The sequence below is a fragment of the Monodelphis domestica genome, chromosome 1 (genome assembly GCF_027887165.1).
Source record: "Monodelphis domestica isolate mMonDom1 chromosome 1, mMonDom1.pri, whole genome shotgun sequence".
In the NCBI taxonomy this organism is placed as follows: domain Eukaryota; kingdom Metazoa; phylum Chordata; class Mammalia; order Didelphimorphia; family Didelphidae; genus Monodelphis; species Monodelphis domestica.
The window spans coordinates 640842093-640858305 of NC_077227.1; the positions used below are offsets into that span (position 1 = coordinate 640842093).

General features: G+C 33.2%; 1 protein-coding gene across 11 annotated transcripts in view; it reads left to right on the plus strand.

The window, feature by feature from the left end:
• The window catches only part of USP34 (ubiquitin specific peptidase 34), a 357595-nt gene that overhangs the window by 171765 nt on the left and 169617 nt on the right, over positions 1 to 16213 (plus strand). For 9 of the 11 annotated variants that reach the window (XM_056813961.1, XM_056813959.1, XM_056813952.1 and 6 more), the window contains 5 exons: positions 349 to 478; positions 1116 to 1151; positions 1522 to 1652; positions 2215 to 2861; positions 3928 to 4142. In XM_056813961.1, coding sequence (XP_056669939.1) covers positions 349 to 478; positions 1116 to 1151; positions 1522 to 1652; positions 2215 to 2861; positions 3928 to 4142 — 1159 coding nt within the window. Of the gene's footprint in view, positions 1 to 348; positions 479 to 1115; positions 1152 to 1521; positions 1653 to 2214; positions 2862 to 3927; positions 4143 to 8060; positions 8200 to 16213 lie in introns of those variants that run through there. The other 2 variants (XM_056813954.1, XM_056813963.1) reach the window with 2 other exon arrangements.

Consider the following 16213-nt stretch of genomic DNA (forward strand, 5'->3'; position numbering starts at 1 on the left):
ATTTCTTGGCTATGCAAATCTCTTCACCCCTATCGTCTTGAGTTTTCTTTTTCTGTAAAATGGGAGTTAATAATAGCAATATACTAGCATTATGAAGATAAAATGAGAAAATATATGTAAACTGCTTTTGCAAATCTTAAAATGCTGGCTATTAGTAAAAATTGTGCTCAGTCCATAGGTTTTCCCAGATTGCTTCCTTGGTAGAGTCTCTTAACAGAAAAAAGATTGAGAATCTCTAGACTATGGTTATCCACTGCTACTGAAAAGAGATATCTATTTTGAATATATGGTTTTAAGTTTTAATGGTATTTAAATAACTAACTTCATATTTTCCCTCCATTTTTATAGACCTTATATTTGGCATCTATGCTTATTAAAGCTTTGTGGAATAATGCTCTAGCAGCTAAGGCCCAACTTTCAAAGCAGAGTTCTTTTGCATCTTTGCTCAATACTAACCTCCCTATGGGAAATAAGAAAGGTAAGGAAAAAATAATATGTACTTCAGTGTTTCAAAATGAATTCCTTTTTTTAAGATGAAAAATTTTCTTACTTTTTGAACTATATTATAAATTAAATACAAATTTTGCAAGGGATACAACATTGTATGTAAAATAACTAATAAATCAGGACTTGCTTCATATTTCTGGTATATTCTAGCAAAATAAGAAATTTAAGTTATCAGTGGAACTTAAATTGTCCAACTTTCCCCTCTGCAGAGATGATGATATTTTGTTTAAAAAAAATCTTTGAAGATGAAGTTATGTTTGGAAACACTTTTATGGGTAGAACATATATAATCTCTTTCTATATTTCAAAGGTTTCTGTGAGGTATCAGCTATTCTGTTTATCTTTTACAGATATAGTTTTCCAGGGCTTTCTAAACTTTTTCTACATTTTACCCCAATTTTTTCTCTCCTGACTTCATATACTACTCTTTTCTTAGGCTTCTCTGTGCAGGCACCCACAACAACTACTGCAGGTGGTGGGGACTTACATTATTGCAGGCTTCCCTACCTGTATCTCTGTTGATTATGTAATATGAACAACTGATATGCTGTGCCAAAGAAGCTCAGTCACTTAGAATGTTTCCCTCCTGTTTTTTCCTTTTTCTTCAGAGGAAGAAGAGCTCAGAAGAGCAGCCCCGTCACCCTGTAAGTTGAGTCTTAGACATGAAGAGCAACATTATTTATAATTTTTTAAATTAATTGCTTTTTGGAGCAATATGCTAAATAGTACATATAAATTGGTACCAGAATTTGGAAGTTTATTTTCAAAGGGAGATAAAATTTATGTTAGGAAAAATAACAAGTACTACTACCAGACTCCCTATAAAATCAATGTAACCATCACATTTTTTTGATAAGACTTATTAAATCATTTCTGGAAATAACCGATTTCTATATATTTTGGGTGCTGGCAGAAGGGACAAGATTTATGGTCATTTTGCAAAAGGTCAGATCTTCTAGTTATATTCACATTAATTTAAGTAAAAAAATTAAAGATAAAATATCTTTAAAATAGGGTCACCTGCAGCTAGCCCTCAAAGCAGTGATAACAGTGATACCCATCAAAGTGGAGGCAGTGATATTGAAATGGAGGAGCAGCTTCTTAATAGAACCAAACATGTACAGCAACGGCTTTCTGACACAGAGGTATGGAAATAACTTTGTTTATCTTTCAAGCTTTCACAAGTAGGTATGTCTTACTTACACTTTGATATCTGGCACTTCATAATGAAGTCAGGGTGCGTGGGTATATTTTTAGTTCATTAGTAACTAGTACTTTCAAAGTAGACTTTCTGTTGTATTTTTTTCCTTATGAATTTTAGTTTTATATTTTTTCAGTTTTCCTAATTTTCTCTTTTTTAAGAAAACTTAGTATGTAGTAATTCAGATTTTGTGTTGTCATGGCAAACTTTTAATTAAAAATATATATAGTTGTTATCATTATTATTATTTTTTGACTTTGTAGTTTGGTTCTCTAGTATTTAGTTAAGTCTTGCAACCTGGGTAAAATTTGGTAGACTTGTAAACAGTATTTTTTCTTAGAAAAGATATATTATTTTTGCTGATAAAATAGTTGTTTAATTCTAAGTTAAATAATTTACCCAAAGTACTTGCATGTTTAAATCAGAACTTTGTAGTTATGACCCTTTATAATGCTGCTTTTAAACATTTAACTTTTCATTTTTACAATAAATCTTTTGTAATACAGGAGTCGTTACAGGGAAGTTCTGATGAAACTGCCAATAGTGGTGAGGATGGAAGTAGTGGTCCTGGAAGTAGCAGTGGGCACAGTGATGGATCTAGTAATGAAGTCAATTCTAGCCATGCCAGCCAGTCAGCTGGAAGCCCTGGCAGTGAAGTACATTCAGAGGACATTGCAGACATGGAAGCTCTCAAGGAGGAAGAGGAAGAAGATGATCATGGCCATAGCCATGATCCTCCCAAAAGCAGTCGTGTTACAGACCTTCGAAACAGAAAGCTTGACTCTCAGGCAGGCATTTGCTTGGGAGAATCACAGGGCCCTCCAGAGAGAACTGGCACAAACAATGGAACAGGGAAGGACCTTGTTTTCAACAATGACTCAGTGCCATCTGTTGATAATCGAATCAGAATGCTGGATACCTGTTCCCGGCCTGAAGACACAGAACATGATATGGCAGGAGAAATGAGCACTGCACACATATCACAAGCATCTCAGGATTCTTGTATCACACGTACTGGTGACTTCCTTGGAGAAGCTATTGGGAATGAATTATTTAATTGTCGACAGTTTATTGGGCCACAGCATCACCATCATCACCACCACCACCATCACCATCATCATCACCACCACCACCATCACCACCACCACGATGGGTAAGTTTATTTTGATGAAATCTGCCTTGTAATTTCTTCAATGATAATATAGCTATATTTTATTTTTAGTCAGTTCATCCAATTTTTGGAATTATGCAGATATTTTCAACCTTTATATTTAGAGTCACTTCTCGATTCATTGAAGAATATATGAGAATTTTTAATGAATCCTGTACCAAGGTATTTTTTTTTTAGACTATACAACATTGAAAAAACCAGGTTGAAATTATTGTTAAAGTGAAGCTTTTGGATTACAAAGAAAATTTGTCCAAGTTATCTCTATCTACTATGTTCTAAGATAATTGAGAGTTTATAGAAATTAATTATGACTTTTCTTCAGTTTCTCTCTTGCAAATAACTTTCCAAGGTAAATTACTCTCCAAATTTTAATTGTCTCATGCAGAAGTTTAAAAAATTATCATGATTACACATCATACCTCTTTACTGTACCCATCTCATTGAACTAAAATAATGCTTATCTTCCTCTAGTAGATACAATCAGTGTCCATTCAGAACAGAAATCACTTTGAAATTACTCTAAACAGGGAAGAAAATCAAACAGATAGGATATAAGAAATTTAAATTAGTCTTGATTTCTGTTGGCCTTTAATATTAGTACTAGTATTAATTTTTCTGGTTATATTTGTAAACTGGAGTATACTTCTAATAATTATATAAATTAAATGTACACTGCTATTGCTTGAATATAAGTGCACTCCAATCCCCTCCCCTGCCAATATTCATTTCTCCTGTAAATTTTTTCTTATATTAAATTTTATTGACTGGCGTTATTACTAAGCATTGCCTAAAGCTTATTTTTAACTCAATTTTTAAAAGAAATCAGATTACATTTGAAGGTTTGATAAAATTAATGTTCCAGCTGCTAATAATTAATAATAGCAGTCCACTTAATTAAGCTTTTAAAAACTTCTATCATCAAAATTTTCTAACTTTTCATGGTGTTATAATTTATACTAAAATATTTATAGAGAAGATGTGAGCTTTGAATTAAGAAATGATAACAGAAGTGAAGTGACTCAACTTTTTTTTTGTTCATATTCTGTAGGCATATGGTTGATGACATGCTTAGTGCAGATGATGTCAGTTGCAGTAGTTCCCAAGTCAGTGCAAAATCAGAAAAAAATATGGCTGATTTTGATGGTGAAGAATCTGGATGTGAAGAAGAGTTAGTACAAATTAACTCACATGCAGAGTTAACATCTCATCTTCAACAGCATCTTCCAAATTTAGCATCTATCTACCATGAACATCTTACTCAAGGTAAGATTTTACCTTTTTTCTGGTATTTATTTTTATTATTACAATACATTTTTATAATTTTATAAGGTCTTATTCTGTGAAACATAGGCATGATTCTACAAGGATAAAAATAAAATGGTTCCTCAGCTGATAAATCTAAAAAGATATAACAATAACTATGTGGTAGAGGGTTATGTGATCAAAAAAGAGAACCACACAGAATTCTCCAGAATTATTTGAGATAGGTAAAACACTTTAATCTAGGATTGGGTGTGAAGAGTAATTGTGGAAGACAGTTTTAGATATTTGTTGTTTGAGATTTTTTTTTTAACATTTATATTGAGCTCCAATGTTTGTAGTATGCTTTCTATGCACCATATAATTTGATTCTTCCATTAATCCTCTGAGGTGTAGATCCTACTATTTTTCTTCTCATTGCTTTCCAATCCCCCAATCCCTTATTGTGTACATATTTTTTATTGTACTGAACCTGTGATTTCATCCATAAAGAGAATTTCTCCAGAGGAAACTTCCTTTACCCATGAAGCTATTGAGTGATTGAAAGAAAAGGCATTTACTAAGTGGCTACAATATTCTAGGCAGAGTTACAACTGGGTGACGAGACTTTTAGGGGAGTTAGTATCCAGAGATGGAAGTTTTGGTATTTAGAGCAAGTGGTGCTGTGAGTGTCTTAGAGGTTGATTGATTTTATACCCTTTCAAGTAACAGTGATTTTAATTAAATCAAATTGATTTAATTAATGTTTTTAAAGCAAAAAGTAGAATTTATGGGGTTGGCAATAATTGGGATATGTTGGACAGTATACATTAGAAAACATAAATAGCAAGATGCCCAAATACTTGTAGATAAATTCTTGTAGAATTTAGTTAAGGTTTGGGGCAAATTTAGAAACAGAACCAAGAAAAGAATAGAAGTTGAGTATTCTGTGTTTTTCGTGAAAATCCAAGCCCTGGAAAGAACTGTCCAGTAGAAGAAAGGGAATGACCTTTGGTGGGACAATGTTTGAGGGTGAGAAAGTGGCAGGGGCATTAAAGTGGCATTAGCTTTTTATATATATTTTACCTAGACTTATAGTCCTGGAGAAACATTTAAGTCCCTCATGGATTAGTGACTTGTCTACTATGTGTCATTGGCAGGATTTAAAATTGGGTTGTATTGCATCCAAAGTTAACTTTCTGTCCAATATGGCATTGCCTTTTCTCTTCATTTTAGAGATGATGAAGCTGAAGCTAAGTGAAGTTAAATGACTTAACCAGAATTACAACACTAGTCAAAGTCTGAGCTGAATTTGACCTTGGTTCTTATCCCCAAGTCCAATGCTTTTTCCCCTATGGCACACACACTCTCCCTTGTATGGTTAGCTAAGAAATTTCTATTTTATCCTACATGCAATATGTAGTCATCAAAGATATTTGAATATGTGAATGATATAGCCCCTCTATACCAAGGTAGTATAATAGTCTAAATTATTAATGAGGAAAAGGAAATAAAGAAATGGTAAGGATAAGTGGAGAAAAATATATAGATTGGGTTGATGCTCTGCCATTGGGCTTGTCATTTGATTGGGTAGGTGAAATGAAGAGTCAAGAATAATTATAATGTTTTATATGTCAGAAATCACCAAAGGATAGAGAGTATAACTGGGCAGGATATGAAATTTTCATTGTCATTCTGGGAACTTTATATTTGAATCTGTTTGCAATAGGGAGTGCCACTGGAACTTAGGCTGAAGAGGTGACATGTTCAGATCAACATTTTAGATAAAATAATCTTGATAACTAAGAAAAGGATGGAATATGAAGAAACTTGAGTCAGAGAAACCAATTAGAAGGCTACTGCAATAGTCCAGATAAATGATAATCAAGACTTGAACTAGGGTTGAGGCTATATGGAACATATACTAGAAGTACAAATGTATGTAGCAACAGAATGGTTACATGGAATAAAAGGAAATCTAGAGTTGAGGTTGACACCAATATTGCAGGCTTAGCTGACTAGAAGGATGCTGGTAACCTCAAAAAGGAAGGTAAAAAGGGAGAGAATTTTGGTACAACAGGAAGTTCATTTTTGAACATGTTTAACTTGAATTTTGGTACAACAGGAAGTTCATTTTTGAACATGTTTAACTTGAGATGGCTACAGAAGATAAATTTGAAATATTCAAGAGACAAGTGGTAATACAATATTGTGGATCATCAGAACAACTAGGTATTGGTGGGTAGAGAAATATGTATGCTAGATGGATGGATAGAGTGTAGATCTAAGAATCACTTATTTGAACCTATAGGAGACGATGAGATAATGGGTTGCTGTAGAATGAAAAGAGATGGGAGCCCACGTCAAGGCTTTTTGGGACAACTGTAATTAGTGGACATTACATGAATATAATAACAGTAAAAGAGAGTGCATTATTGTTCAATAGATAGGAGACTCAAGAGAAAGCATTTTTGTGAAAACCTGGAGGCCAGTAAGGACAAAGCAATTTCATAGCTGTGTAGGTAGAAAATAACATATATGATATAGATTTTGATGAATAGTATTAAAAGGTGCTGAAAGGTAATAGAGGATAAAACCAGAAAATATTATCAATTTAGCAGTTAGATTTTTTTCCAATTTTTGAGAGATTTAAATAGTTGAATGAGTTATATTAAAACAATTTATTGACTGAATGGATAATGAGGAACTGAAGATAGGAAATGTACATTATTAAGTATAGCAAAATGACAGACTGAGAGCACAGTAGGTTCAAATAAAAGCTTTTTATATTTTAGAATATGAAAAAATAAATATGAATATATTTCTAGGCAATGTGGACAAAGCCCACAAATAGGGCAGTGAGATTGTGTGCTGACATAGGGCAGTGGAATGTGCAGAGGGGACATGAAATTTAGAATCTTTATCTGCTCTTAGGAATGTGGTAATCAAATAGTGATTGAATTATATTATGCATTAAATTGGATAATGAATAAAAAATACTACTGTTTAGCAATAAAAACTAATTTTAGTTTAGAGAACATAAACATTTGTAGTAGGTCCGGGTTCCATAGTAGTATTTTGCTGTTTGGGAAGAAGAGTAGGGGGAAAAAATCTTTTAACTATGAGTTAAGTGTTATTAAGGGTAAGGTTTGGCAGGATGTGAATGTTCTAAATGACATAGAGACCTAGAAGTTGAGACTAAAAGACAATGCTCTGACTTCCTTAACTATGAAGTCAGTATTGTAAAGGAAATAAAATGAGACCACAATAGGAATGATATACCTGATAGAAAGTTTGTTGAGTGATGGGCCATCATTTCTTGACAGTAGAGAACCAGGAGTATGCCAGTTTCTAATTCTAGCCCACTGCTTTGTGATCATCAGAGGAATGATCAGCAAAAGGGAAATAGAACTTCAGTCAAAAGCCAGTTTCCATTTGGTGCCCAAAATGGATATTGTATTTGGGGATGAGCTATAGAATGAGGGACTTTTTAAATTTAAATAATTAGGCAGGGCTTTTACAGGACAGAAAAAGAGTGGCTTAAAACTGCATAAGGATGAATTGACGGTGAGAGCTAGTAAGGAAAAGATTTTTTCAGATGTCTTTGCAAATTAATGTGACCCTTGATTATTGTGATTACGGCAAAAAGAAGTAGCAATTTGCTAGTCAGAATCCTGGGAATATTCTACCTATGAAAATGCTTATAATCTAAAATGTCCTCAAGGTTGCTATTTACAATCATCCTATAAAAGTTTCTTCATTAATGGTCTCCAAGATGTAGCTGAACCCATGATGGTCATTGGTAATGATGACTAAGAGGGTTGTATGGTGAAGGAGGCCTTGAGCAGTTGCCATTTCTGCATTTTTTATTTCCACATGGAGCCCCTTCAACGGATTGGAGTGGGAGATGGGAACATCATTCGTAATGGTGGCCAGGAATGGCATATGGTGAAGGAGCCCTCTAATTCCAGGCATCAAAAGCCCAGCACAGCAGCTTCACTCTTCTATTTTGCCACCAAGGAGAAGTCATACTGATTACCTTCCGCCATAAAATTCTGAATCATGTCTTTAAGAGCAAGAGGTACAATAGTTGATATAAAAATTAAAGGTTATTTATTTTTAAACATAGCATTCCCCATTTTAATTACAACATTATAAATGGCATGCATCTCTTATTTCCAAAATGTCATAAAACTGAGAGGTAATGTCTCCCATTGGACACCAGAGTTAGGATCCCAAGAGATTTGGACAAATTAGAATAGTTATGGATCTGCTGAGTATCCAGTCTTATGGTCTAAATTTTTGTATCACAAAGTGACTGTTGGACTTCTCCCAGTCCCTAAATATCTTTAATAAATAAAGTGGCTAATTTTTGATAGCCTTTACTTAATACCACACCCACCCCAATCCAGGTACCTATCGGCATCTTGCCTGGACTATTATAATATTCTCCTAATTGATCCCTATATCCAAGCATACTGCGCTTCACACAATTCCCAAATTGATATTCCTAAGCTGCAGATTTGACCATGCCATGTCTCTCCTAAAGAAGTTTCAGTAGTAGCCCATTGCTTTTAGTATAGAAGACAGGCTCCTTTGTTTGACATTTAATGCTCTTCACAGTCTGATTTAAGCCTATCTATCTTTCTAGGCTAACTCAATTGCTCAACAAGTATTAAGCACTTACAACGTGCAATGCATTATACTGAGTTCTAGGAGACAGAGAAAATGGAAATAACTAACACTCTCAAGAAGTTAATATTTTAGGTGCAACCAGATGGTTTAGTGGATAGAGAGCCAGGCCTAGAGACAGGAGGTTCTGGATTCAAATCTTGCAGCATACTTCCTAGCTGTGTGAACCTGGGCAAGTCATTTAATCTCAGTTGCCTTCCCTTTACCACTCTTCTGCCTTGGAATTTATACTTAAGTATCAATTCTAAAACAGAAGATATAAAATTAAAAAATTTTTTATTCTGTTGACAGAACAATGCATTAACAAGTAACATTGAATATCTATAAAATAAATACAGGACATTTTTGAGAAAGAAGGCACTAGTTGCTGTGTGGATCAGTAAATGTTTCATTAAATAAATGTTCTTTGAGCTGAATATTGAAGGAAAAAAAACAATTCTGAGAGGCAGAAGAGGTGAGTTCACTTCAGCCAGAGTCGTCTTCTTATTGGAAAGGGAAAAAGACTAGAGTTTAAGTGTTAGATGTGAGGAGTATCACAAAAACTAGTTTTGCTGATTATGGAGTTTAAATTGTAAAAGTTTTTAAAAGCCAAAGAGGAGTTTATATCTTATACTAGGTACTAGAACTGGAGTTAGAAAATGACATAGGCAGATATGTATTCTAGAAATATTATTTGAACAGTTGTGTAAAAGATTAATTTGAGAAGGGGGAAACAACATGGGTTCAGACTAATTTGGTAGCTAATACTCTGGCTGAACTGACTGAATACCTCATAGAGGTTTTACTACCTCCTCCCATTTTTATAAACTGATTCTCATGCTTAGAATGCTTATCTTCATTTCTTGGAATCATTATCTACTTTTCGTACTGAGTTTACATGTCTGATCCTCAAGGAAAAAGACTTTTATGACTTCCCCATTTTTAGTCTTATGTTTTTAAATTTTTTCTCATATGTTACTTGTTCTTATCTTTGAAATTGTTATAATACCTCAGTATACTATAACTTCTCTGAAGGCATAATTTATCTCCTTTTTAAGTTTATATCTCCAGCACATAGCATATAGTAAACACTAATAAATGCTCACTTTTTTATCTTTAGCTTCAAAGTACTGTATATAAAATGGAATTCTTTGCCTTTGCCATTAACATTAATTTCTTTGTCATCCTTTCATTTCCAAAATCAAGATCTTTCTTGTCTTTTACCTTTCCCTCAGTCAATATTTTCAGTCAGTTGTCACTTCTAAATGATTCTGCCTCCACTATATCACTTGTATTTTTTATTTTTCTCACTTGACCACTTCCCCATTTTAGGCTGTCATGACCTCTCAGATAGAATATTCAGTATGGCTTCTATACTTCCAATTGTCACAATGAATCTGAAATAATGTGAGATTGAGGCACAAAAGGCCCAAGGTTATCTCTTTATTTATTTATAAGGGTAGTGATTGCCAATAACAAGAGATCAATAGTCCCTATAACCAAAGACCTCTGATACAGTTAGAGTAGCATGTTTTACAGTTTAGTGGTTATATAAAGAACTGAAATGGCCCCAAAATAAAATTATTGTTTCTTAATTATACTATCTGATCATCTGGCTGTGAGTCTTCACCCATCAGAGTCACCAGAAAACCCAAAGTAGGCCAACATCCTACAATAAGAACCAATCCTACAATACCCACACAGACCAGGAACTTTCTAGAATTCATGATTATGGAGGGGGCATAGAATTAGTCTTCTCCTTAGAACATTCTCTGAAAGATCTCTTATGTAATACTACCTGTAACAGTGGAATCCAACACTAGGAAAACATCTTGTGACCAGATAGAATCATCCTTCCTCCATCTTTCTTATTTCCCTCAACTGGCATCTTGCTTTTGCTCACTTAATGTGGGTTGGAATTAGAGATGCCCAAGAAACTCTAATCTTCAAAGCTTTAAAGCTCAGTTTCAGTGACAAATCTTGATTATAGTGGTTTCTATTATGTTTATCAAAACACTTGTAAATAAGTAATCAATAATCAATTTCATATAGCCTCTTCCTTCTCTTTTTACTTTACAAAACTGCTGAAATTTACTTCCCAAGTATCAGATCTGACCATGATACACATTCACTTGATGAAAATTTTTTCTTCGGGATCTACCTGTTGCCACTAACATACAAAATCTTACCTTGGCATTTAAAGCCTTTTAGGAATCTGGTTCCAGACAACCTTTCTTTTCTTCTTCAAGTTTTATTGATTACTTTTCTTTGATTGTTGTTGTTATTCTCTAATTAATATCCTCTCAAAGAACCTCTACCTCCTCCTCCCCTCTGCCCCTGTAACAGAGAAGTACATTTAATTAAAATGGAACAATTCACTGATCGCATCTGTGAACTCTATAATGTGCCTCTTCTGTAGACAGAAAGGAATACATTTTTTTGTCATTCTGGAGTCAAGAATGGTCACATAATTGATCTCAGTTCTTATGTCTTCTAGTTTTATTTTTCTTCACAGTTTTGTAGTCCTGAAGTCTGTTGCTCCCTTGCTTGTTCTTCATTATGAAAAATTAATTCAAATCTTGCCAAGCTCTTCCAAGTGTCTCTTATTTCAGCATTCTTGTGACTGAAAAATTAAATCCACAAACCACAGTTTGTTCAGCCATTCTCCAATCAATTGGGATTTTTTTTTTTGCTACCTCAAAGTATTGCGATAAATATTTTGGTATATATGAGGTATGTTGCCAATATTAGTAGTATATTAAGTAAGCTAGCATATAAACAGTTTATTTTAGTTTTCTAATTCAGTTCTATAGTGCTTTCATTAACAGTTAAAATGATCTATAATTCTATAGGATTTAAATTAATGATTTCTACATGCTCATTTTCTGCAGGAATCACAGAGGGGGTTGTGTAATTAATTTCTGTACCCTTGAGCTGCGATTCCCAGCATCCCACTTTCCTACTCATGTTGCATGCTGACATAGGGAGGATATAAGTTTGGTGTAGCCACAACTCTCTCTCTCTCTCTCTCTCTCTGCTTCCTGTAATCAGAGAGGCTGCTAGCAATTCTTTTAAATGGGCAAGGAGAGCTTGGTTACATGGTCTTATTTTGTTAGATAATTATCTTTTTATACCTTTACTTCTAGTCATTATTAATAAACTTTATAAATTATAACACTTGGAGTATTGGACATAATTTTAAATCCTACAATTCCCATGAGCTCTCCTAACAGTCATTATTTCTATCCTTTATCATTTCAGTCAGTTTCCTTGGTGTGGAGATAAATCCTTAGCTAGTTTAACTTGCATTTTTCTTTTTAGTGATTTGGAACTATTTTTTCCCCCATTTTAAAAAATCTTTTTCATTAAATATTTTAGTTTCCCAATTACATGTAATAACTATTTCACCATACATTTTCTGAACTTAAAAGATTGTCACCCTCCATCCCTTCCCTCCCTCCTCTTGGTGAAGGTAAGCGATTTGATCTGGACTATTAATGTATTATCATATAAAACATACTTAAAATACTTCTATATTAGTCATTATTGTAAAAGAATATTCACATAAAACCAAAATCCAAAAATGAAAACACAAATAAAGTAAAATGAAAAGTAGTGTGCTTTGATCTGCATTCTGACTCCAGCAGTTCTAGAACTGTTTTTTTCCCTCCATTTTTGGAAATTTTATATGTTAAAAGACAAATTATACTCTAGAAACTTGTAAGTTAAATATAGTGTCATTGGTAAGAGTATATAAAAGGGATGTTGGCTTTTGTTTTTGTTGAGTCATTTTTTAGTCATGTCCAACTCTCCAGGACTATTTGGGTTTCTTTGGAAAGATGCTTTGGCATCTCCCTTTCAAAGATGAGGAACTGAGGCAAAGTTAAGTGATGTGTGTAGAGTCATACAGTTAGTAAGTGTCTGAGACCAGATTCCACCTCATGAAGAGGAGCATTTCTGACTTAAGGTCTGGAAGTTTATTTCCTGCACCACATATGTACCCCATTTTAGAATACTAGAAGTAGCTTAAATTTTTTAAAAATTCATTTTTAAAACCTATTTCATCATCTTGTCTATTTCTTTTGTCTTGATTCCAGCAGTCTGAACTTCATTTCTAGTTATTCGAAGTATACCAAGAGCCTGTAGTAAAAGTGAGAAAATAGCTCAGATTAGGGAATAAGATCATTCCTCCAAATCATCATAAATACAGCAGTTACAAACAAAATTGTGATAGTAATAAAAAGAATTACTGTGCCATTGTTCTTATAATTTTATTCATTACTTGTTTGCTGTTCTCTATTTAAAAAATTACCTTCTTAATAAATTAATTTTATCAGCTCACTAAACAAAAAGCCCCAGGAAGATTTGTAAATGAATTTTTCCATACATCAAAAGAATCAATTATTATTTAAAAATTTTCTAAGAAAATGAAAAGAAGAAAGATCCTACCAGACTCCTTCTATAATATATTTATATTATTATATATGTTAAATATAATTAAAAGCTAATTATGAAAGAAAGAGAAAAGATAGAAGAAAAGAGATGAGGAAAACTATAGACTAATGTCCCTAATGAATATTGATTTAAAATATTAAATAAAATGTTAGCACAGTGGCTATGACAAAATATTAATAAGGTCTTATTACAACAGTGAAGCTGAATTTTTATGAGGAATTCAGGACTAATTCAATATTAAGAAAATATAAAAAGAATAAAAAATAAAAATAGGAACAAGAACAGGAAAAGTCATGTGATTCTATCATTAGTTGTTCAGAAAGCTTTTTTCAAAGTCCAATACCAGTTTTTCTTTAAAACAGGTAAAAACTAAATGTTAACTACTACATCCCAAACCAAGGACCAATATTATATGTAATGGAGGAATTCTAAAAACTTTTCTAAGAAGAACATTGATAAGGAAAAGATATGCATTATCTCCACTCCAAGTTAATTGAGTTCTAAAAATGCAACTACCTATAGCAACAAAACAAGAAGAGGAAACAAGCATAGACAAATATGAAACAAAATTATCATTTTTACATTATTGCCAAGGAAGAGAATCCCAAAGAATCAACCAAAAATTAATTGGAACAGCCACTTCAGCATTATAAATAATATGTAAAGTAAGCCTACATAAATTATTAGCTTTCCTCTATGTTAACTAAATCTATGAGGAATAGTTAAAAGGAAAGATATCATTCAAAATAATTACAGATGTATAAAATATTTGAATTTCTCTTCTAAGACATACATAAGAACTGTGTGAATGGGGCCACAAATGGGGCTCTGCACAGTGGTCAGCAAATTACTGATCATCTTTATATCAAATTTATCCTGCTACTTGCATTTTTAAGGTACAGAGCTAAGAATGGTTTTTACAAAGTATTATTTTTCAAGCTCTTATTTGTTTGCTTATGTAGCATTTTATTGAACTAGTGAAATGCAACAAAAAAGTAGCAAACTAATGAACTGTTAATTGAACTGCCATTTAGTACAACCTTTCAGGAAAAAATTTGAATTCTACCCAGTAATTCATTAAAATGTGCCTGCTTTTTGATGAAGCAATACTATTACTAGACATGTAACCTAAAGAGATTAAACAAAAACAACATACACCATAAAAAACCCATACACTAAAAATATTTATAAAATCTGTATTTGTTATAGCCATAAAAAGAAACTAAAATAATGCTCATTAGTTGGGGAATGGTTGAACAAATTATAAAAGAATGAATTGTAATGTAATAGTTACTGTACAACAAGAAACGATAAGAACGTTTCAGGGTAACCTGGGAAGATTTGTATGAACTGATACAAAGTGAAGTTGGCAGAACCAGGAGAAATTTAAATAACAAAATTGCAAAGAAAAATTGCTTTCACTTAAGAATTTGATAAAGAACAAGCACAATTTCAATGAAGCATGCACCTGTTTTCTTGAAAATTGATGGTTTTGAAGGTGAATAAGAAGTGGCCAATGAAGGAGTTGGTTCTTGTTGTATGGTTTTATCCAATTTTGGGTGGGATTTGGAAGGAGAAAGCAGCCTTGAAATGTTGCTTGCCAGAAGAAGAAGAAGAAACTGAAGAAGAAAGTAGGGCTACTGAAGTTTTGTTTTAAAAATGAACAAAAGGAATTTTAGTGGGATCATAGGTAGGTAAATAAGCTTTGAAATTACAAATCATGAGTTTATTATATTCTCAAAAGGAAAAACAAGTTGTATTCAGTGGTCTTATCTTCCATATTTGTTGCTTTATGTTCTTTTTGAAAATTCTCATTTATTTTGCTGTGGTGGATAGAATGCTAGAACTTGAATCTGGAAGGCCTGAGTTCAAATTCAGCCCCAAATGGTTTTCTTTTCCATGAAATGAGAATAATAATAGTACCTATCTCTCAGGTTCTTGTGAAGGTGTTAACTTTAAAGCACTATATAAATTCTTGTTATTATTGTTGTTCTTAGTTGTAGTATCCTCTGGAGCTGAGGAATTCCAAGCACCTGTGGCATCTTGATAATGGATGGATAAGGGAGGTTGAAATAAATGATTTTGAGTAGATAACTACAACTCAGTGGTCTGTTTATTTGGGTTACATATTTGGGCTAGGCCTTGATGATCCTTGGTAGAACTGATTACAACAATAAGATTAATGAAACTCTTTTGAATGCTCTTTTGAAAAATCCTTGTGAAACAATCATGACTTTTATAGGATCAGAGATTTAGAAGGAGAAGTAACCTAAAAGAAAATGATGAGTAGAAAGGTAAAGCCCCTTGCCCCATGGGCAGTCCCTCAACCAGTATGTCTCTAAAGTGGGATTATAGGTGATCTCCTCACTTCAGTGTCACTGTTTTTTCGCTGCTCTGTGAACACCCAGTTGCCAAACTTGATGTCTTTTCCCCAATTCTTACACTTTGTGATTTCCTTATAGCAGTCAACACTGTTGAACATCATATACCTCAATCTATGGGTTTTTTTTTTTTCCTGATACTGCTTTCTCATTTTCTGACCATTCTGGATTGTCTTACATATTAGATCTCTTCTGTTTAGGGTCCTTTGCTTTCTTCTTATTCATTGGCTATATTACCTCCTATGAGTTTAGTTGCCATCGCTATGCAGATGATTATGACTAATGTCCTGCTGTCATTTCTTTCTTTGACCTACTTTGGTGTCACATGCTGCCTATTGAACATTTCAAATTGGAAGTCCAAGAAGCTTTTGAAATGTAACATGTCTAAACAAATTGTTTTCTTTAAAATAATAATAATACACATAAACATGTAAGGAAGAGCTCTTTAAAGTTTACAGATTACTTTGCGTATTCTACCTCATTTGATTTCACTACACTCCCCACTATGTGCCTCTTTGCTTTTTTTCCCCCATATACCACTTCAATTCTGTTCCTCCATCTTTTAGAATCCCTATTTTTTTGAAAGAC